This window comes from Zootoca vivipara, chromosome 6 (genome assembly GCF_965207765.1).
Source record: "Zootoca vivipara chromosome 6, rZooViv2.hap1.1, whole genome shotgun sequence".
In the NCBI taxonomy this organism is placed as follows: Eukaryota; Metazoa; Chordata; class Lepidosauria; order Squamata; family Lacertidae; genus Zootoca; species Zootoca vivipara.
The window spans coordinates 82,900,371-82,922,502 of NC_142589.1; the positions used below are offsets into that span (position 1 = coordinate 82,900,371).

At 50.1% G+C, this 22,132-nt stretch overlaps 1 protein-coding gene across 1 annotated transcript in view; it reads right to left on the reverse strand.

The window, feature by feature from the left end:
- Nucleotides 1–1,116: 1,116 nt before the first annotated feature.
- Nucleotides 1,117–22,132, reverse strand: part of LOC118086636 (leucine-rich repeat and fibronectin type III domain-containing protein 1-like protein) — a 66,122-nt gene continuing 45,106 nt past the window's right edge. Inside the window, exons 3-4 of the mRNA XM_035118523.3 lie at nucleotides 3,026–4,420; nucleotides 1,117–1,795 (exon numbers count right to left, since the gene is read on the reverse strand). Coding sequence (XP_034974414.1) covers nucleotides 1,291–1,795; nucleotides 3,026–4,401 — 1,881 coding nt within the window. The 5' untranslated portion in view covers nucleotides 4,402–4,420 and the 3' untranslated portion in view covers nucleotides 1,117–1,290. The remainder of the gene's footprint in view (nucleotides 1,796–3,025; nucleotides 4,421–22,132) is intronic.

Consider the following 22,132-nt stretch of genomic DNA (forward strand, 5'->3'; position numbering starts at 1 on the left):
GACATTTTTCATCTAAGACCCAAAGGTCTTCAGTCACGAGGATCGTTTCAAAGGGAACAAATAACTTCTGGACTGAACCAGGTTTTTAAAAGGTCTTTGGCCCTACCGGGAATCAGTGGAAGGGTGCAGATGCTTCCAAGTGAACAGGTGGTATTGTACAGGTTAGTGCAGATAGAGCAGGTGTGTTGTCGTGTCCCCCCCCCCAGTCCTACTCCAATGCAAGTTGAGTTAGATCAAGGCCACGTTGTCTGCAGCAATGCGGCTTCCCCTTCTAACTTGATGTTCTTAGATACTCAGAGAAAAGGTAATAAATGGAAATATAACGTGATTATTTAATGTGAACTGAACTTATCAAGGCTGGCCTAAAATCTCATGGGGATGCAGGGGCATGGGGATACCAGGCCTCCCTGCTAAAGCAAGCTGGTGGTGAGGGAGGAAAGCAGACCCTCCTGGCCTCCAGCACAGAAAGACCTTCGTCTTAGCAAGAGCCTGCCTCTCCTGGTGAGCTGCAGAGGAGAGGGAAGGATGGTCCGAGTGGAGGGGCAGCCTCAGTTGACCCAGGCAGACAGGAGATGCCATTCAGCAACACAGCTAATGGCTGGCCGCCAACACAAAGGGAGCCCTTAGCCTTGACTACGGGGGGCCCATCCAGTCCAGCATCCTGTTCTCACAGGGGCCAACCAAATGCCTCCACAGGAAGCCCACAAGGAGGCCGTAAGCACAGCAGAATTATCAAGTTGTAGTTCCCCATTATCTGGTATTCAGAGGTAGAGTGCCCCTGGGCATGGAGGTTCTGCTGTCACAAAAGGCCTCTGTAAGAAGAGTGAGGTCAAAGGGGTCATCTAGTTCAGCATCCTGTTCTCACAGGGGCCAACTAGATGCCCTCATGGGAAACTTTCAAGCAGCACCCGGGCGCAAGAGCCATTCACCCCTTCTGTGGTCTCCAGCAACTGGCATTCTGGCAGGCTTGCTTGGGGAAAAGATTTGCTTGCTTAAGGTCAGGGGAAGGGGGTCGCTGCTCTGCTGCTACTTATCAACGAATAAGCATTCCCCAAAGGCAGTTCTCCCCCCCCCCGCCCCCCACCGATGTAGATGGGAGTACGAACAAGCCCACGCCCTTGTAAATCACACACTTTATATTTAATATAGTGCAACAAAAATAGTTAAGAATGCAATAACTTTTACAGATTAAAAAAATAGTTTTTAAACCATCTGATCTTAAAAATAGACAATAGTCGTGACGCTTAAAAGACAACCACGCCGGGCATTGTTCTGCGCTCGTCGCGCCTCTTAGGAGAAGCCGTCGCTCCTCCGAAGGGCCGTGTCTGCGGGGGCCGCTCTCTCGCTCTCCAAGTCGACCACCGTCTTGCCCATGGCAGGCACCGCCACACAGTCCTGCGGCAGCCCCTCGGCCGGCTTGGAGCCCGGCTGCGCCGCAGAGCCGCCGCCCTGGCTGCCGTTCGTCTGGGAGCAGACACTGCTGACCCTGGTGCCCTGGCTCTTGTGGGGGTTGGCGTAGACTTTGTACTTCACCAGGAGGATGAAGATGAAGACGAGGATGGCGGCCACAATGACGCCTCCCAGGATGATGATCATCGTGCCGCCCAGGAACTGGGCGTGGAGGGAGTGGCACTGCCGGTACTCCTCCTCCGTGGAGAACTGCACGCAGCCCACCACGGCTGTCGCCGTCAGGAGCGTCACGCCGTCGTCGTAGACGGCCAGGACGCACAGGTCGTAGTCCCGCCCTGCCACCAGGTCGCTCAGGAAGAAGGACTTGCTGGCGGCGGGTATCATCCTGCAAGGGAAACGGACACAGGAGGGCCTCAGTCCACAGCACAAGCATCATGTGCCCCCGGGAGCGTGCAGAGGGCCGGAGGCACAAACTCAGGCGATGGGCAGAACTGGCCACGCTATGCCCGTTTTCTGCATTTGTAAGAACTCCATCCCTCAGTGTGGTGATATCTTTGGAACTCCCTGCCTGTTGACCTCAAGCAAGTGCTGAGAAAGTGGAGGCGATTTTAATCTGTTTTAGGATTTTAGCTTTTGTATGCTTTAAAGTGGGCTTGTAGGTTTTTCTGGGTTTTACTGTTTTATCTCCTTGTAGACCACTTTGGGTTTTGTTAAACAGTCCTCCAGGACCGCCTCTTTCCATATAAACCTACCTGGACCCTGAGATCATCTTTTTCTTTCTTTCTTTCTTTTAAAACAAACTTTATTATTTAAAAAAAGTTACATAGGTTTAACATAAATATAGAATATAATTTTCCACTTCACCAAAGAATATACAAATAATACACAAAGAATATATAATCACAAAATTTCTTATTCGCAATGTGAACAGTATATAACCAAAATATTTCTTCCTGTTTCATCTTAGATACTTCCCGTCCTCCTTATTAGGACTGCAATACCTAAAGGACCGCCTCTTTCCATATGAACCTATCTGGACCTTGAGATCATCTTCTGAGGCCCTCCTTCATGTGCCTCTTCCTCGAGAGGTCCAGAGGGTGGCAACACAAGAGCAGGGCCTTCTCTGCAGTGGCTCCCTGTCTGTGGAATGCTCTCCTCAGGGAAGTTCGCCTGGTACCTTCACTATACACCTTTAGGTGCCAGGCAAAAACTTTCCTTTTTAACCAGGCCTTTGGTTGACCTGATCAACATCCCATACCCTTTTAAAATGTGGCTCCTTTTTGGTGTGTGTGTTTTATTGGGTTATTGTTTTTATTTTATATATTGTTTTTAATGTTTGATATCTTATCGCTTTTTAAATTCTGTTGGGAGCCGCCCAGCGTGGCTAGGAAAACCCAGCCAGATGGGCAGGGTATAAAATAATAAATTATTATTATTATTATTTACATGGAGTCTACGTCGTGTCCCCACAGCCATGCAGCTCAGGGGACATGCTTGTTCCACATGCAGATGGGAGCCCTCGACTCTTCCTTCCCTCCAGCACAGAGGACACTTTCCCACCCCTTCCTCCAGCACGGGACTCCCACGTTTGCATGAGGGAAAGGAGCCTGCTCACCTGTAGACCAGGATGTCGTCAGCCGAGCTGTTATACTGGATCTGGAACATCCGGATCCCTGGGATGTGGTGTTGCGAAGGCCACTGGATGAGGGCAGAGGAGGAGGTCAGCTCAACAGCCACCACTTTCCTCTCTGGCTGGGATTTGGTTTCGTTGGGGAAGCTGGACTTGGCGGAGGTGAGGATGTCCGAGGGGCCTGGCTCTGCTTCCTTATCACAGTTGGTGCTGTTTGCAAGGTGAGGGTAGGGGTTGACCACCAGCTCCACGGGGGCCGTGGACTCCCCCGCAGCGTTGGAGGCGATGCAAGTGAAGGTCCCTTTCTCCTCCACAGAAGCCACCAAGATGTCCAGGGTGCCGTTCTCAAAAGAGACGGTCCGGGAAGTGTTGGAGACCAGCTTCCCGCCCGGCGAAATCCAGCGCACGTACGGCTCAGGGTCGCCCACCGCTTTGCACTTCAGGGAGGCCCCCTGGCCTTCCATGACCACCTGCTTAGGGGTCCGGTGGGTGATCATGGGAGGCTCGCAGACAAACTCCTCTTCCCGGATGGACCAGAAGTACTTGCCCATCAGCTCCGGCGGGGAGGCGCACGTCTCCAGGTCGTCCTCCCGCGTCAGGCGCCGCAGCCAGACGAGCTCGCAGTTGCAGTGCAAGGGGTTCCCCCCGAAGCTCATCACCAGGGAGGACAAGGGGGACCCCTTTTGCTTGGCGTAGACAGGGATACGAGAGAAGAGGGGGTCCGGGGGAATCTTCTTCAGCTTGTTGGAGGTCATGTCCAGCCGAGCCAACTTGTGGAGGTTGGAGAAGACTCCCTCGGGGATGAAGTCTATGAGGTTGTGGTCTAGGCTGATGGTATTGGCGTTGGACAGCCTCCCGATGGTTTCCCAAGGGACGTTCACCAGGTTATTGTAGGACAGGTCCAGATCCTCAATCATGTCAATGAAATCATCCAAAGACCCGGGAGAGATATAGTTCAGTTGGTTGTTGCTGAGGATCAAGTGGCGGAGGTTGACCAACCCTTTGAAGTGATCCTCGTGGATGTGGGTGAGTCGGTTGCTGTCCAAGTGCAACGCGTGAAGGCCCTTGAGGTCAAAGAACGCATAAGGCATGATCTGACTGATGGTGTTCCGCGACAGCGTCAGGTGGATCAGGCTGGTCATGTTGGCAAAGTCCCTCCTCCGGAGGGCGGTGATGAAGTTGTCCATCAGCCGCAGCTCCGCCGTCCGCCGGTCGATGCTCGGAGGCACAAAGAGCAGCCCCGTCTTGGTGCAGAGGATGGTGAAGGAGGGCGAGAGGCTCTGGCACATGCAGCGCGTGGGACATGTGGTGGCCTTCGCCACGGTGCTCATAACCAGGAGGGACAGGACCAGCCTTTCCATGGTAAGGTAAGCAGCACACCTGGGAGAAGAGTAGAAGGCCAAGGGGACAGAGGGAGGAAGAAGAGGAGGGAGGGAGGGAGGGAGGGAGGAGGAAATTTATCAGAGATTTTGGGTATAATATAAAACTTTCATTTTGGGAAAAGTTATGGAAAGAGGAATAAAGTTTCCTGCATGCTGTTCGTTGAAAGAAAATTAATGAAAGTGATGTATTGTTGGTATTTAACATCGAGTAAAATTGCTAAAATGTACAAAACAAGTTCAAATCTTTGTTGGAAATGCAAAGGGAAGGAAGGTATTTTTTTTTACCATATGTGGTGGACATGTACATTGGTAAAGGCTTTCTGGGAGATGATATCTAATGAATTAAAGAAAATGTTTAAAAACACATTTGTTAAAAAAACCAGAAGCCTTTTTGTTAGGTATAACAGGTGAAGAGATATCAAGAGAAGACAAAAAGACTTTTAATGTATGCAACAACGGCAGCGAGGATGTTTCTATAATGACACTTGTAATGTGGAATTATTTATGATAATTATGGATATTTAACAGATGGATAAGGGTAAAAAGATGCAGTAAACTTAATCTTAAACATGGAACCCATGGGGGGGGGAGGGAAGGAGGTCTGAAGGTTCAAAAGAACATTGTATTTTAATGTTTGAAAAGGTTAAGTTAAAATGTATAAAACTGTGAAAAAAACAATTAAATCTTTTTTTTAAAGGAAATGTGGCCTTATCAGAACAGTGCCTGAAGGAGAGAGGGGGTGCTATCCTACTCATGTCAAGTGAATATATTTATGTGTATACACTACACCCACACCCACCCCAGAGGAGAGACAGCAGGAGCAGGAGGTGACTGGGGGTGGGGTAGCCAAAGGACTGCGTAGGAGTCTCTGCACAGCTCTCCTTTGCAGCCCTGCCAATGTTGGCTATTGGGGTTTGTCTTCAGACTCAGCACCCCCCCCCCAAATATGGTTCAAGCCCCAGCCTGCACTGGTGCCCCTCTTCCAACAGCTCTCCCTCCACCATGCATGTTCTCTCCTTCCCCAAGTCCTCCAGGCAGCGCCTGTCTGACGCGCTTCTGCAGTGGCCCCAGAGCCCTTTGAATCCCATTCTGATGGAGGCGCAATGGGTGGGAGGAGGCTGCTGACAGCGGGGGCGGGGGTTCAGGGGCTGGATTGCACTGACCTCCCGGGTGGCATGTTGTCCCAGGGGGGGCACCCCATTCCCTCCACCCCATTATGGCTTCCTCCATAAGATCACCTGGCAATAGATGGGTGGGAAAGTGGGAGAGAAGACGCTGGCCTGAAGGAGCTGGGGCAGAAATGGTCACAGCCCCCCCCAAAACGGAGGACATAAAGTGCTTTCTTTATGTGAAAATAAATGGGCTGACACTGTCAGGGCCGTCTTTAGCATATGCGGCGCCGGGGTGCAAAAAACTGCCCAGCACCCTCTCGACGGGCCACCAATCCCAGGTGCACAGGAGGGCGGAGCTGGGTGGCTGCCTCAGCGCCCGCAGCAGAAAACCCTGCAGCGCTCTGACGGGCTCCGCTCCGCTCGGCAGTGGCTGTCGGCTGGCCTGGCTCTTCAATCCCCGGACTCCAAATCTCGGCCCTGGTCTCTCAGCCTGGCGCCTCTGAGAGCCCAGCACCTGGGTGCCCCACACCCCTAGCACCTATGGGTAAGCTGGCCCTGGACAATATATTAGGTAAAGTTCAGAATAAGTTGAATAATAAGTTCTCCTCTTCTTTCTTCTTTTACCTTATAATTCTTTTTGTATTTTTAATCAAGAATCTATATTTAATTTTTAATCAAGAATCTATATTTAAGAATATATATTTTAAAAGTAAATGGGCTGATAAAAGAAACATGAATGAACAGAAGAAGAAGAGTTTGGATTTGATATCCCGCTTTATCACTACCCGAAGGAGTCTCAAAGCGGCTAACATTCTCCTTTCCCTTCCTCCCCCACAACAAACACTCTGTGAGATGAGTGGGGCTGAGAGACTTCAAAGAAGTGTGACTAGCCCAAGGTCACCCAGCAGCTGCATGTGGAGGAGCGGAGACACAAACCTGGTTCCCCAGATTAGGAGTCTACCACTCTTAACCACTACACCACACTGGCTCTCACCACACTGGGCTCAGGTTAGCCCAGCCTCTCTCTCTCTCTCTCTCTCTCTCTCTCTCTCTCTCTCTCTCTCTCTCTCTCTCTCTCTCTCTCTCTCTCTCTCTCTCTCTCTGTGTGTGTGTGTGGTGTGTGTGTTGACACATGCACACGCATTGCATACATATATTCTCATGCAGCTCTATCAGCTGAAGCAGTTTTCATCATCTGCTCCCAGAAGAAAGCTGCTTCTGACTCTTTACCAACCCTGTGCAACCACAGAGGGTTGTAATCTAATTATATAAATTAGGCTCCCTTATTATTAACCTTGACATAATCAGGAACAAATGGCACCTAATTATAATCACTCCTCTAGCCTTCTTGTATTCCCCCCCCCACCAAATAAGCTCTGAAAAATTTCAGTGCAGTAGATTCACAGCCTATATTGTAGCATTTATCTGCAGCTGGCTGTGTCTCTCTACCCGCATCGCCACCGGAAATTCACAAAAGCTCAGAACCTAAGAAGAGCCTGGTTGCTGGATCAGGCCAGCATCCTCTTCTCTCAGCAGCCAACCAGGTGCATCTTGCGGGAAACTCACAAGCAGGATCCGAGCACAGGAGCGCTTTCCCCTCCTCTGGTTTCCAGCAACTGGGATTCAGGAGCAGTGCCGAATTTACGTATAAGATAAACAAGCTATAACTCAGGGCCCCACTCTCTTGGGGGCCCCCAAAAAAGTTAAAGGAAAAAAACAACTGGATGTACATTTCCAAAATATAAGGTAAAAAACAAATAAAATAAAACCTACCTACAGCAACAGTGTTTGTGTGTTGTGGAGGCTCCTGTGATGTAAGTCATGGGCCCCGCCTGCTAGCCTGCTCGCTCAAATATCACTGGTTTGCTCCTTTCTCTATATAGGGTGCCTATATTCTGCATGGACTGGTTTCAGGGCAACATGCGCAAAGGGCTTTAGGTCCATAAATGACCATCTAGCATCTATTCTACACATAAAACAGCAACCATTTGTTGTTGACAAAGGACAGCTGGACATAGAAAGGGCCCCATTCCCTTCAGGAGCTTAGGGCCTCATCAAACCTCAATCTGGCCCTGTTCAGGAGCCTGGCTGAGCCCTCTCCTCTGTGAATTTGCATAGGTGGGCATGCATTTCTTTGTAACTTTGTCCAGAGTCCCTCCTGAGGAAGCTGAATGTGGAAAAAGAGGAGAATCCCTCTGGCAAACCAGCAGGTGGCTAAGGAAGAGGAGGAAGAGATCAGGAATAAAGGGATGTTCCTCTCCATGGAGCAGTGTAGAGAGCAGAGTCCTCCCCCCCCCCCGGCAAAAAAGTCTAACCAGTGCATAAACGACATAGAGTCAGGGTACAGGTAGGTAGCCGTGTTGGTCTGAGTCGAAGCAAAATAAAAAAAATCCTTCAGTAGCACCTTAAAGACCAACTAAGTTTATATTTTGGTATGAGCTTTCGTGTGCATGCACACTTCTTCAGATAGAGATGCACACTTCTTCAGATAGAGTCAGGGATGAGCAATGAGGTGGCCATATCTGCGGGCAATAGAAAATTGTCCAACCTGCTTAAAGCAAAAGGGCAAAGAGCTCTAAAAGGATTTCTTCTAGCAGAGGGAATGGGCAGTAGAATGGCAAATGCAACTCAAACATAAAGGGTAGATGCAGGTAGGTAGCCGTGTTGGCCTGACACAGTCAAAATAAATTTTAAAATAAATAAATTGTCCAGTGGCACCTTAGAGACCAACTAAGTTTGTTCTGGGTATGAGCGTTCGTGTGCATGCACACTTCTTCAGATACACTGAAACAGAAGTCACCAGACCCTTATATATAGTGGGAGGGTGGGGAGGGGTATTACTCAGAAGGGTGGTGGGAATGGGTGATTGACTCAGTGGTATGGTAAACCTGTTGGACTGTTAACGATTGCAATTAGTCCTTCCTACAGGAAAAAGCAAGGGATAGTATACAGATGACCAAAAATAAGGTTTAGCATATGTAACGAGACAATAATCCAATATCTCTATTCAGACCAGGTCTCTCCCTAGTTTTCAGTTTAGTTGTTGTTGTTTAGTCGTTTAGTCGTGTCCGACTCTTCATGACCCCATGGACCATAGCACGCCAGGCACTCCTGTCTTGCACTGCCTCCTGCAGTTTGGTCAAACTCATGTCCGTAGCTTCGAGAACACTGTCCAACCATCTCATCCTCTGTCGTCCCCTTCTCCTTGTGCCCTCAATCTTTCCCAACATCAGGGTCTTTTCCAGGGAGTCTTCTCTTCTCATGAGGTGGCCAAAGTATTGGAGCCTCAGCTTCACGATCTGTCCTTCCAGTGAGCACTCAGGGCTGATTTCCTTAAGAATGGATAGGTTTGATCTTCTTGCAGTCCATGGGACTCTCAAGAGTCTCCTCCAGCACCATAATTCAAAAGCATCAATTCTTCGGCGATCAGCCTTCTTTATGGTCCAGCTCTCACTTCCATACATCACTACTGGGAAAACCATAGCTTTAACTATACGGACCTTTGTAGGCAAGGTGATGTCTCTGCTTTTTAAGATGCTGTCTAGGTTTGTCATTGCTTTTCTCCCAAGAAGCAGGCGTCTTTTAATTTCGTGACTGCTGTCACCATCACGTTTAGTAATAAGTTGTAATTCAGCAACTTCTCTTTCCAGTCTATTTCTGAAATTCTTTTGCAATAAGACAGCTGCTTTGAGATCCTGTATTGAATGTCATGGGAGAGTGAAGTGTTCTCTTACTGGCTTCTCTGGTTTGTGATTCCTGATATCAGATTTAGGGTTTGGCCTGTTTGTTTGTCCAATATAGAGAGCCAAAGGGTACTGCTGGCATTTGATGGCATAAAACCCCAGCAAAACCCCACCCTCCCACTATATATAAGGGTCTGCTGACTTCTGTTTCAGTGTATCTGAAGAAGTGTGCATGCACACAAAAGCTCATACCCAGAACAAACTTAGTTGGTCCCTAAGGTGCTACTGGACATTAATTTTTTAGTTTATAAAGGTGTGGACAAAATATCCCAATTTCACATATTCTACTGCAGGTTTCTTCGGCTATGCCTGAAGCAAGAGGAAGAACAGGCAAGTGGTTGGTGCTCAGCGTGGAGAGGCTGGAGAAATGCTCTTGGGTGGCAGAGAGAAGGCGGAATTGCTCAACAGCTCCTTTGCCTCTGTCTTCACCCAAGAGGAAAGTGATGCCCAACCTGGTGATGACGGAATAAATGATGTAAGGAGGGAGCTGCAGCCCAAGATAGGAAAAGAGGGGGGTCAGGGAACACTCACACACTGTGATGGTGAAAACCCCTAATGCATAGAAAACCAGCATTTCAAATTATGCTGAGACACGACACTTATTCTCCTCAGGCACAAAGCTGCGCTGTTTGCAGTTTCCTTCTGACCCGCTGGGTGGCAACAGCGACACCTGCGCTGGATTTTGAAGCATCCATGCAGGTTTGCAGCTTCGCCACCAGGTGGCATTAACAGCAGCAGCAAAAGGCCACCACAGAGCAGTCAAGAAGGGGGCTTCTCCCCCGCAGGCCTTCCTCCCCCAGGACGGCTGGACACCCCTTGTGTCCCTGTCCAGCACAGTCTCCAGGTTCTCAGATGTCAGAGTGGCTTAAAAAAAAAAGATTAAATTCCTGGCATTTTCAGAACCCAAGATAGCAGGAAGAAAGGCAGGCACCATTCTCCTCATTCATTTTGCAAGGAAGTAACCTGCCTCCACCTTTTAGGTAGTGAATGAGGTCACGGCAATGGCTGTCATTTAGGAAGGAAAATGCCCCCCCCATGGCCCAAAGGCCCAAGAGAAGGACCTTCCTGTCTGGTCCTCCATCCCTCTTTGCTAGGCCTTCGCTGAAAGTGGAATGATCATTGCTGCTGCTCTAAGGGAGGTGTCCACGGCTGCGGCTGTGGCAACATGGGCTAGCTAGGATGTCCCTGTAAAGGACCCAGGAAGGTCAGACCCCTTCACTCCACCTGGAGGGAGAGCATTGACAGGGAAAGTGTTGGGGGCTCCAATTGGGAGTGGTGAACAGGCATTGGCCTATAGATGGACAGCTGGTCTGCCCACTGAGAAACAGGGGTGGGAGCGGGAGCGGTGAGAGAGCTTCCAGAAATGGCAGGCTTCCCCTCTGATGCTACCTGTGTGCACTTATTTATTTATTCAGCGTACGTAGCTTCAACCCCTCCTGAAAACCTTTGCAGACACCCAGGTGCTGCCCCCACCCCATTGCACACTTGCTTAGAATTATTATAATTCTTGCTTATGGATTATAATACCTGCCCACCTTGCAGGGTGGTTGTCAGGGCAGCTGAAGCCATGTGCACAAAGCATTTTTTTTGAACATAACAAGCAGGTCACTGGTCGCTGCATTGCTCCAGTTGCGGCCACACTGGATGTCAGCTCCATTCTCTGATACGGAGCGTTTAAGATTTCTGCGAGGGACGATGATTGAGATGGTTTTAACCTGAGGCTAAAGCTGTACTTGGAGCCTTTCCAAGCAGACATTACAAGAAGCAAAGGCAGTGAAGCAGCCATGGATGCTGCTCAGACAGTGTGCTTGGGGGGGTCACAGGCGTTACTGGGGGTGTCATGAAATGGCAGCAAACAGCTAAAAGACGAGAGGAAAACCAGGTGTTCCTCAGAGGGCAGTATCCACCCAGCGAAGTGGAAAAGAACAGAATCCAGTCAGTGAGGCCAGACAGAGCAAGAGGAGGAAAATGACAGGTCATCACTCACAGCTCCCCGATGATGCCTTCTCTCCCCCCCCCCGGAAGGTGACATGACAGAGGTTTATAAAATTATTCAGAGGCGGAGGAAACAGGTGCTGCGTGCCATGGGGAGTGGCTGCCGCTAAGACACCCAAAGGATTTCCTCGTGTCATGTGCAGATCCAAGGTCTGCTTGTGGAAAGACACCATGGTCCTGGGCTCTCCCTTCTTCCAGGGGTGAAAGGGCCAAGCCCCCACCCTCCGCCATGTGGTCTGCAAAGATGGTGGTCAGCAGGAAATGCCCCCTGCTCCTCTGTTCTTTGCTCATTGCTGCTCTTTGAGCTGGTTGGTGTTGCGTGCTGCGGGAATGCCGACGCATGTGCTACAACCTGGAATGGGAGGTGGAAGCACAAAGAGCAACGTCCCGTCTGCATCTGTCAGGATCCAGTTTGACTAAAGCTGGCCAAGTGTGGAGGAAAGCACCGCCAGGGCTGGCCTCCGCTGCTGGTCTGGCCTTTGACAAGCAGCCGCAAGTCCCAGGATCACTTCTGGAAATGGGGGAGAGAGCTGAACTTCAGGAGAACTTCGGCTGCAGGGACAAAATGCCCAGGTCTGGAAACCAAGACTTATGAGGAACAATTGAGGGAGTTGGGGGTGTTCAGCCTGGAGAAGCGCAGAGGTGACGTGACAGCTATCTCCTAATCTCTGAGGGGCTGCCACATGGAATATGGAGCAATCTTGTTTTCTCCTGCTCCGGAGGCTAGGACCCAAACCAATGGTTTCAAGCAATGGGAAAGGAGAAGAACTTTCTGACAGTAAGATCGATTCAAGAGTGGAAATTGTCTCCCTTGGGAGGTGGTGGACTCTCCTCCCATGGATGTTTTGAAGCAGAGGTTGGATGGCTATCTGTCATGGATGCTTTAGCTGAGATTCCAACATTGCAGGGGATTGGACTAGATGGCCCTTGGGGTCCCCTCCAACCCTACTATTCTGTGATGGGACAGACTGCATCAGGAGCACAGAAAAAGAAGGCAAGAGAGAGCGACCCAACAACAGACCCACAGGCAAGGTGATGGGAGAGCCCATCTGCTCTGAGCAGGAAGCTGGAGGATCCCCTCCCCACCCCTCCCTACTCACAACACGCAGCAGCCTTCCCAACCCTCATCCGCTCCTGAGTCCTGCGGGGAATAGTTCCGTTGATGTGTGGAACTATCAATCAGCGTGCAGAAATCAGTGTTTGGCGCTGTTTGGAAGTGGGATTATTAAAGTGCGTAATGCATGCAGGCTGCCAGCAAGCTGAGAAGATAGTGCAGGAGAGAAGGCTCAGTTAGGGGGAGAAAGAATATTCATGAGAACCAATTACTCTTGTTTTGTAGCTTGTCTTGAGCCGCACAGCCAAGAACAGCAGCCTCTTAATAAGGAGAGAGCTGCCTGAAAGCTGAAGCGTGAGGACAAGTCCATGAATCACAGGGAGGCATGCTGGAGGGAAGCCAGCCAAAGGTTATTAGCCCTGCTGGCTACATGTCCCGTGAGGAGGACCTTCTGTTCCTGCTTGTGGGCTTCCTCCCTTTCGGAGGAAGGATGCACTAGCCCTTCAGCCTGCTCCAGCAGGATCTTCCCATGGTTGCATTTCATTCCAGCTTGCATCTTCAGTGCCAAAGATGCTTTTCTAAAAGTGGCAAGCAGGAGAACAGCTGCCCCACTTCTGTTCCATGAGGACTTTACTATACAACACCCTCTGGTTGTGTGTTTCTGTTTGTGTGTGTAGCTTTTCTTTATGTCTAGAAAAACACAATTGGGAACTGACAATTGGCTCATTCATGCTTCCATTTGCCCTGTGGTTTCCAGGCACGGGTTCAAGAGGTTTTTCTTTTGCCCCACTGATTTCCCTGGGGAAACCTGCTGTTTTCCGGGTTTTCTTGACATTTGTTCTGATTCAGTGGGAAACAGCGGGTTTCCCCTTTCTGACCTGCGCCTAGAAAACACTGGGCAAACACTGGAAACAGGGGTGACCCCAATTCTCCTCTGTGCTTTTCCAGCCTGTGTCTGAGCCACTTGCCTGGAGCTGGCCTTGGTGCTGAAGTCCAGGAGTTCAGAGGCAGCTCCCTTAGCCTGGAAAAGCCCGGCGACTCTTGGATAGAAAACCTCCTTCCTTGAGCTGCCCTTTCTGGCATCTGGTTCTGGCACAGCTCGGGGTGTTTCATGAATATTCACAGCAGTTATTTTAACATTCTACTATTTTGTAGGATGGGGGGGGAGAAAGAATGTAGGAAAGGAGGCAGAGCAGGGACATCCCTCCTCAGGAAACACCCAGGCAAACCAAGGAAGAGAAAAGTGATCCTGCTGCCAGAAAAGGAGCTTGTTTCTGGGCACCCCCTGCCTTTGGCTATCCTAACAGGAGCTGCCTTTCACCCCCCAACCAGGCTCACTGGCCACAGTGTGTTTGCTACAGTACAGCACCCATCAAACTCAAGGGGATCATAAAGACCCAGCAGGCGGGGAAAGGAAATCCTGGCCACTGCCCTCTCCCTGCTCCCTGCCCCATCATGGCCCTCGCCAGGCAGGCAAATCCTTGAATGCCTTCACTATGCAGTCAGGCAGATACAACTTCTGACAGCCAAACTGAACATAAGAAGAGCTTGCCTGTTGGAGCAGGCCAAAGGGGGCCCATCGAGACCTGCATGGTCTTCTCCCAGTGGCCAACCAGATGCCCAGATGTCTCAGTGGCCCGGAGTGCCTTCCATCAGCTTCAACTGGTGACCCAGCTATTGGGAGAGGGAGAGCCTAACTACTGTTGTCTATGCTCTGATAACTTCAAGGTAATTAATAATAATAATACTGTAGTAATAATAATAATAATAATAATAATAATAATAATAATAATTTATACCACACCCATCTGGCTGAGCTTCCCCAGTCACTCTGGGCAGCTTCCAACAGAACATTAAAAGGTTAAAGGTGAAGCTAAAGGGCCCCCTGACCATAGGTCCAGTCGTGACCGACTCTGGGGTTGCGGTGCTTATCTCGCGTTATTGTCCGAGGGAGCCAGAATACAGCTTCCAGGTCATGTGGCCAGCATGACAAAACCACTTCTGGCAAACCAGAGCAGTGCATGGAAACGCCATTTACCTTCCCGCTGTAGCTGTAACGCTGGGGCTGTACCTATTTATCTACTTATACTTTGATGTGCTTTCGAACTGCTAGGTTGGCAGGAGCTGGGACCGAGCAATGGGACCTCGCCCCGTCACGGGGATTCAAACCGCTGACCTTCTGATCGGCAAGCCCTAGGCTCTGTGGTTTAACCCACAGCGCCACCCACGTCCCATAACTTCAAGGTTAGATTACTGCAATGCGTTATATATAGGGCTGCCTCTGAAGACGGTTCGGAAACTTCATCTGGTGCAAAATTCAGCGGCCAGGTTGCTCACCGGGGCAAGACGATCTGAGCATATTACACTGATCCTGATCCAACTGCACTGGCTACCAATTAGTTTCTGGCCCAATTTAAAGTGCTGGTTTTTTTTCCACCTATAAAGCCTTAAATGGCTCAGGACCGCAATACCTCAAGGACCACCTCTTTCCATATGAACCTACCCGGACCCTGAGATCATCTTCTGAGGCCCTTCTTCATGTGCCTCCTCTTCGAGACACCTGGAGGGTGGCAACACGAGAACGGGGCCTTCTCTGCAGTGGCTCCCTGTCTGTGGAATGCTCTCCCCAGGGAAGTTCACCTGGCACCTTCATTACACACCTTTAGGCGTCAGGCAAAAACGTTCCTTTTTAACCAGGCCTTTGGTTGATCTGATGAACATCCTACAGTATATATCCTTTTAAAATATGGCTCTTGGGGGTGTGTGCTATTGGGTTACTGCTTTTGGTTTGATTTTATATGTTGTGGTCAATAAACAAACAAACAAACAAACAAACAAACAAACAAACAAACAAATAAAACCAGCAAGCCGGATCCGAGCACAAGAGGAAGCCTCCCCTCCTGCGTTTTCCAGCAACTGGCATTGAGAATCATGTGCTGCCTCTGACTGTGGAGGAAGAGCACAGCCGCCCTGCTTAGGAGCCCTCAATAACCTTCCTCTGAAGTGAACTGGACTAAGAGCACAAAATTGTGATTCCTGAATTGCAGGGGTTGGACTAGATAACCGCTGGGGTCCCTTCCAAGTCTGCCATTCTGTGAGTCATCGGCCTGCCCCCAATTCACCCAGGCAGAGGAAGGGCATGAAAGGTGTGCCAGCTCAGAGCACTTGAGGTTATTTTGGGAACCACCACGTGGCATTGACACAACACCACATGTTTCTGGTTAACATCCCCGAAGTCCTTTGAAAGCGAGGCGAGGCCTTGAAGTGGCGTCTTGCTTTCATCTGAAGGTGGGCCAATTATCTGAGACAAGCAGCTGCGAAGGAGTCGTCAGCCCTGAAGTCAAAAGCCTTGAAGTCTGTAGCATCACAAGCCACACCAGCCACTCTCAACCTGAAGGCTCCTCTGCCTCCCAGCTTGCCTTTCCTACACCTTTGCTCCAACGGAGGCAGGACTTGCTCCCCCCCCCCGCCTCCTTCTCCTGGGTTATTTCAGTTCTCTGTAGCAGCTTCTAGGATGATCCCCATTTAATATTTAATGTTTTAATATTTCAGCGCTAATTGGAGCCCATAAAATACACAGTCCTTTCATTCCATCACCATCTCATGTTGTGGGTGCTAAAGACACTCATTTGCATTAGAAGGGGAGCGGGAGTTTCTCGCTTTAGTGATTGAAGGGGGGGAACCCACACATATCCAAATTAAGAGAGGGGAAACCGCAGTTCTCAGCACTACTAGACGTGCTCATTTCCCAGGCAAAATCATGGTCCTTTGCGAAAGTTTGGGAATTAAAGCAAGGCCACAAGCAATGTGTAACGCAAGGACAGCGTCGGAGATGAGCTTTGGTGCGGTATTAAAAGGTTAATTCAAAAGAGGGGTCAGAGTGGGTGGGAGGCAATTGGGGAGGGGGGGCTCTGGCAGGGCTTTGCCCCCCTCCGTGCTAAGCCCAAGGGGGGCATCTTCAGGCCCTTGTGCCCCTAGCTTAGGAAAGGTGGGAGACCTCTGGGACTTTGCTTCCCGAAGGCACCCAGTCTTGATGGAGGGGCTTTACTGCAAGATCCTGGGGCTGTTGCACTGCAAAGGAGCAGGCAACCATTTGCTTGGCATTCACTGCTGTAGCAACAGTGGCAGCAGCTGCCTTGCAATGGCTTTTCAGACCAGAGCAATTTCACAGCTTACTTACCCTCCCCCCTTATCTCCCTGGGCACAGAGCAAGCAGGTGGGGAGGGCCAAGTCCCCCCCTCTCATCTCCCACCTCCCCAGACTGCAAAATAAGTGCTATGGCTGTCAGGCAAATTGGTGGCAACCTGTCTTCCTTTGCTCCCGAAAGCTCCAAGGATATATCAGTAGTTTGGCAACCACTGGGAGGTGTGCAGGGGGTGGATCTGAACCCACTGCATCTGGAATGAGCCGCTTGCCCCAGGTGAGCTGAACTTCCCCTGTGTGGAGCAGGCGAGGAGAACAGGCCAGGCCAGGCCAACCCAACCCTCCGCTGCTCCTGGAGAACGCAGCAGCCATCTGCTCCGACATATGCAGAACCCTCCCAGGCTAGAGTGGTTTATTCAGAGATGGAGATCTTGTTGCCTTGCCATGAAATATTCAGCGGACAAGAGCCAATTTTATGCATGGGGAGACTGCAAGGTTGCCTTTGCGCAGGGAGGGGGTGTAGGAGATAAAATGCTTTCTGCCTGCATAGGCAGCGGTTTCTGGGTCTGGGGGAAACCACAGTGATCTTGTCATACGCAGAACAAGCTGCTGCTGGAGGAGAGGGGTCACAGAACAACCAGACATTATTTTGGAACAGGAGAACAACTTGGCCCCTCCTCCATTCAGGTGCAACTGAGGAGCAGGAACTACTTTTGGCCTTTCTGTCAACTCAGGCTCAATGGGTGGCATGTCAGAAGAACTTAAGAAAAGCCTGCAGCCGGATCAAACCATCCAGCACAGAGGCCAACCAGACACCTATGGAAAACTAGAAAGCAGTATTCAAGCCCTCTGCCCTCCTGTGTTTTCCAGCAACTGGGATTCAGTATTGCTGCTCCAACTGGAGAGGCAGACCACAGCCACCTTGGATAATAGCCACCAACAGCCCTCTCCTCCACAAATTTGTCTAATCCTCTTTTAAAGCGATCTAAGTTGGCGGCCATCACAGCCTCCTGTGGAAGGGAGTTCCATAGTTTAACTCTGCACTGTGTGAAGAAGGACTTTCTTTTATCTGTCCCAAATCTTCCAGTGCTCAGCTGCGCTGGGTGTCCATGAGTTCTAGCATTAGGAGAGACGGAGAAAGAATTTTCCTTATCGACTTAGAAGGGGTATGTTTAGCCTGGCAAAGAGGAGACTAAGAGAAGATATGGGAGCCACCTTCAAATATCTCCAAGGACTGTCACATGGAGAAAACTTGCCTTCTCCTGCCCTGGAGGGTTTGACTTGAATCAAGGGCTTCAAGTTCCAAGAAAGCAGATTCTGACTAAATGTGAGGAAGAACTTTCTGACGGTAAGAGCTGTTTGACAGTGGAAAATGTCTCCCTCAGAAGATGGTGGACTTTTCTTCCTTGGAGGTTTCTAAGCAGAAGTTGGACGGCCACCTATCAGGGATGCTTTAGTTGAGATACCTGCATTGTAGGGGGTTGGACTAGATGACCCTTGGGGTCCCTCCAAACTCCTTCATTTGATTCCTTCATTTGAGGGTTGGACTAGATCAGGGGTAGGAAACCTAAGGCCCGTGGGCTGGATGTGGCCCACTCGCTTTCTCAATCCGGCCCACGGACGGTCCAGGAATCAGCATGTTTTTACATGAGTAGAATGTGTCCTTTTATTTAAAATGCATCTCTGGGTTATTTGTGGGGCATAGGAATTCATTCATTCATTCATTCCCCGCAAAAAATAGTCTGGCCCACTGTGGCGAATTTGAAAACTGTTATGTTATGTTTTTGTTTCACAACCAACCTATTGAAGGGTTAACCCAGTCTCCCTGGTTAACTGGCAGCAACATTCCATGGGAGGCGTGGCCTGCATGGGGTTTAAATGGAAAGGGGAACAGTTATGGGAGTTGGCGGTTGGGCTTTTTTCTGTGTGGGAGCTTGGGTGGTTGTGGAGAAGGTAGAATTTAGAGTAGATGAAGTAGTGGATAGGTATTCTGTTATTTGATTACCAAGAACGTTATCTGTGAAATTAAGTTCGTACCAATGTTACCAGAAAGCAACCATTAAGATTCAAGCCAATAAATATCCATCTTTAAAGTGTCACATTAGTAATCGTCTATTTCATTTTCCAGCTAAGGTACCCAGGAACCCAGGTGGTGGGGAACTCTTTTAAACTGTCAAAACTGCCTTTTAGAGGAGAAGGGTTAGTTTGTGGCTGAGAGTGCACCAAGAAAGGGGGGGGGGCTAAAGGAGGAGACAGGTTCTGAGTGATAATAAAGTTACCTCAGGAAGGAGGCTAGCTTTACAGTAAGGGAGGTTCTAGTGAAGGGAAACCCTTATCTGAGTGAACATAGGAACAGTCTTATTTATAGCCCCAAGTCTATATAGGTACCTGGTCACGTTTAGGCTGGAAGAGGACTCTCTTTTATTTTTGAAAACCCACAAGTGCTAGAGGGTTTAAAGAAAGGCTAGAGGGATAAGTGGGCGGTTTGATTTACCTCAGAAATCCCTGCTAGTGCTTTTAATAATTGAGAGGTCAGAGTTATAAGACGGAAAGTGAGAGGGACTTTCGTCGCACCCACCACATGGTCTGAGGGACGGTGGACCGGCCCACAGCTGAAAAAGGTTGCTGACCCCTGGACTAGATGATTCTATGATTTTATGAGACCCGAGAAAAAGAATGAAAACTAAGATGAAGGGGGTCTCCCAAACAAAACTCAGCAGTCACATTAGTATTCCATAAACATCAACGGCAGGACATAAATTTACCCACAAACTGGACAGCCGTGTCCGAGAAAGGCAGACGGCAGCTGAGTCAGAGCTGGCCCAGCCATTAGGCAGGGTGCAGCCACTGTATCAAATGACAGAAGCCCCCCCCCCCGGCAGCATGCCCACGGGTGCCCTGTCTGCCAAACCACCCCCACCAGCAGCAGAGAACCACCGCTGCCATGGGCACTGATTCTGGGCAAATCGCATCCATTTGGGGCATGTTCTCACCCCAAATCAGCACAGTCTTGCTGGTGCAGGAGGTGGTGCGCTTCTCCACCAGCGGAGGGTGAGGCAGGGCGCATGGTGGCAGCAAAAAAGGCAGTGGTGGCAGGATCACGGCAAGGCGGCATTTCTTGTTTTGCCTCAAGCGGAAAAGAATAGAGTGCATAGATGGGCTTGGGGGGGGAGGGAGCGAGAGAGTACTTTTTCACACAGTTAAACTGTGGAACTCCCTCCCACAGCAGGCAGTAATGGCCACCAACTTGGTTGCCTCTAAAAAGAGGATTAGACAGACTCCTGGAGGGGAGCAGGGCTTTTGAGGGCTATGTTCTGCCTCTGAAGCTGGAAGCAGTTGTGCTTCTGAATCCCAGCTTCTGGAAACTGCAGAAGGGGAGAGGCTCTCTGTGCTCCAGTCTTGCTTGCAGGTGTGGGATGTGAAACACAAGAGCACTCAAGTACAACATCCCTAGAGTGGACATAGAAGGGGGATGTCTGGACCAGCCAGTTGGAACTTCCTGTTTCTGCTCGGCTGGGACAGACTTCCTCTGCATGTGACTAGAGGTGGGTGTGGCCTCACCTGTGCAGGTAACAAAAGCATAGGGCTGGCCGCCATCTCTCTCTCTCTCTCTCTCTGACTACATTTTTTGAGGAAGCAACATCTGTTTAGCCTAAGATGCCCTCTTGGCTTCCAGCCAAGAGAGGACAAAGGAGCTATCTCCGTATGGGATAGTTTCCAGGTGTATGTAACACAGGCACCCCCAAACTTCAGCCCTCCAGATGTTTTGGACTACAATCCCCATCATCCCTCACCACTGGTCCTGTTAGCTAGGGATCATGGGAGTTGTAGGCCAAAACATCTGGAGGGCCGCAGTTTGGGGATGCCTGATGTAACTTTTCTAAGCTAAGTCTGCCTTCTGGGATCCTGTTGTGAACAGAATGATGTGTGAGTAAACTCTTTTATACTTTTCTAGAAGACTGTGTCATGTCTTATATTTTATGAGGGAATCAAGGGGAAAATACCAGGACAGTTATTATAGAGGCTTTAGAGAGCCTGAGCAACGCATCCGCTGTGTAGCTTTAAAAAGGGAATGTAACTCTGCTAAATTGTGGAACTTGTTAACACAAGTTGGAATAGGATATAATCAAACAAGGCATCCCTGAACATTCGCACAGCAGGTTTCCCATGGGGCATCTGAAAACCCAGAGCAGGATCCGGCCTCTGTGGCACAGGGCAGCTTTGCCACCCGCTGAGCTGAGCAACTGACACAAAGCATGATTAGCAGACCTGAGGGAGCTGACTGGAAACACTTAATCCCTCATTGATGGAGGTGGGAGTTGGTGCAACTGCCCGCTTCTGAGGAACCTATTTATGCAAGGCAGCAAGATACAGAATTCTGAATCCGGAAAGGGACTGTTTAGACTCCTCCTACAATTAGCTTAGTTTGGGAGAAATAACTATCCCAGGCTGGGAGGTGAAAGGAGACCCACTGTGGAGAATCTGTGGGGAAGCTTTCAGGCTGGAACAGCCTAGATGGGCCCTGCAGAACTCCCCTGCTCGACTCCTTTCCCACCGCCTCCCGGCTTGACTTTGTAGAATGAATGAATGAATGAAATCTTTATTGCTAAAAGCTGTAAGCCATCAGAATTGGTCACAATGTGTAAAATACAAATAATTAATTGAAATAAAACTGACAGCCTCAGACCCCCTGAAGGCCAGTCACTGATGGGGGGCAGCAGTGAGGAGAGAGGCTGCCTGTTGTGCTCTGGTCCTGCTTGTGGGGCATCCCATGGGGGAACCTGGTAGCCACTATGAGAAATGGGGCTGGGGACGTGGGTCCACGGGGGCCTGATCCAGGGGCTGCTCTGGGGCTCTTCTTAGCTTCTCTACACAACAGTTGGCACCCGTCTGCCTCAAGTGACAATGGAGTGCCCCTCTGGGGGTGAAGTCAAGCTGCTGCATTGTCAGAACCAAAGTGACCTCTCCGGGGTGGAAGCCTAGGCAGAGTGTCTGGAAGTCCTGGGCTGCCCAGGTGACAAGACCCTCCGTCTCTCGGCATCTCTGATGGGGTCCAAAGGAAAGCAGAGTGAACTGTTTGGCACCAGTTTGGCTGCAGGAGATGCCAGAAGGAGGCATGCAAGGCGTCATCCAAGCATCTTAGGGACTCCAGATTTAGAATCATAGAATCATAGAGTTGGAAGAGAACACAAGGGCCATCCAGTCCAACCCCCTGCCAAGCAGGAAACACCATCAAAGCATTCTTGACATATGCCTGTCAAGCCTCTGCTTAAAGACCTCCAAAGGAGACTCCACCACACTCCTTGGCAGCAAATTCCACTGCCGAACAGCTCTTACTGTAGCCTTTTCTTCTCCTGCAAGGCAGCGGAGGTTTAGGATCAGAGTTTTCCTTCTCCTAGATGGGTTCCCTGCCCAGGTGGATGGGCCCCACCTGCCCCTCGCTTCACTCTCCTGCACGTGATGAAACTGCCTTCTTGACCACTGGACCCACCCAGATTGTGGGCAGAAGGGCAGAGTCACCCACCCAGCCCTGCTGCTCCGCTTTTTGGGGCAGGGGCAGGCAAGGCAGTGGCGAGAAGAGGGCTGCAGAGGCCCCCTGGCCAGTGGGCCAGCTGCACCATTCTGGGGGTCAGGAGGGCAGCGATTGGGTTGCCCCGTGCCAA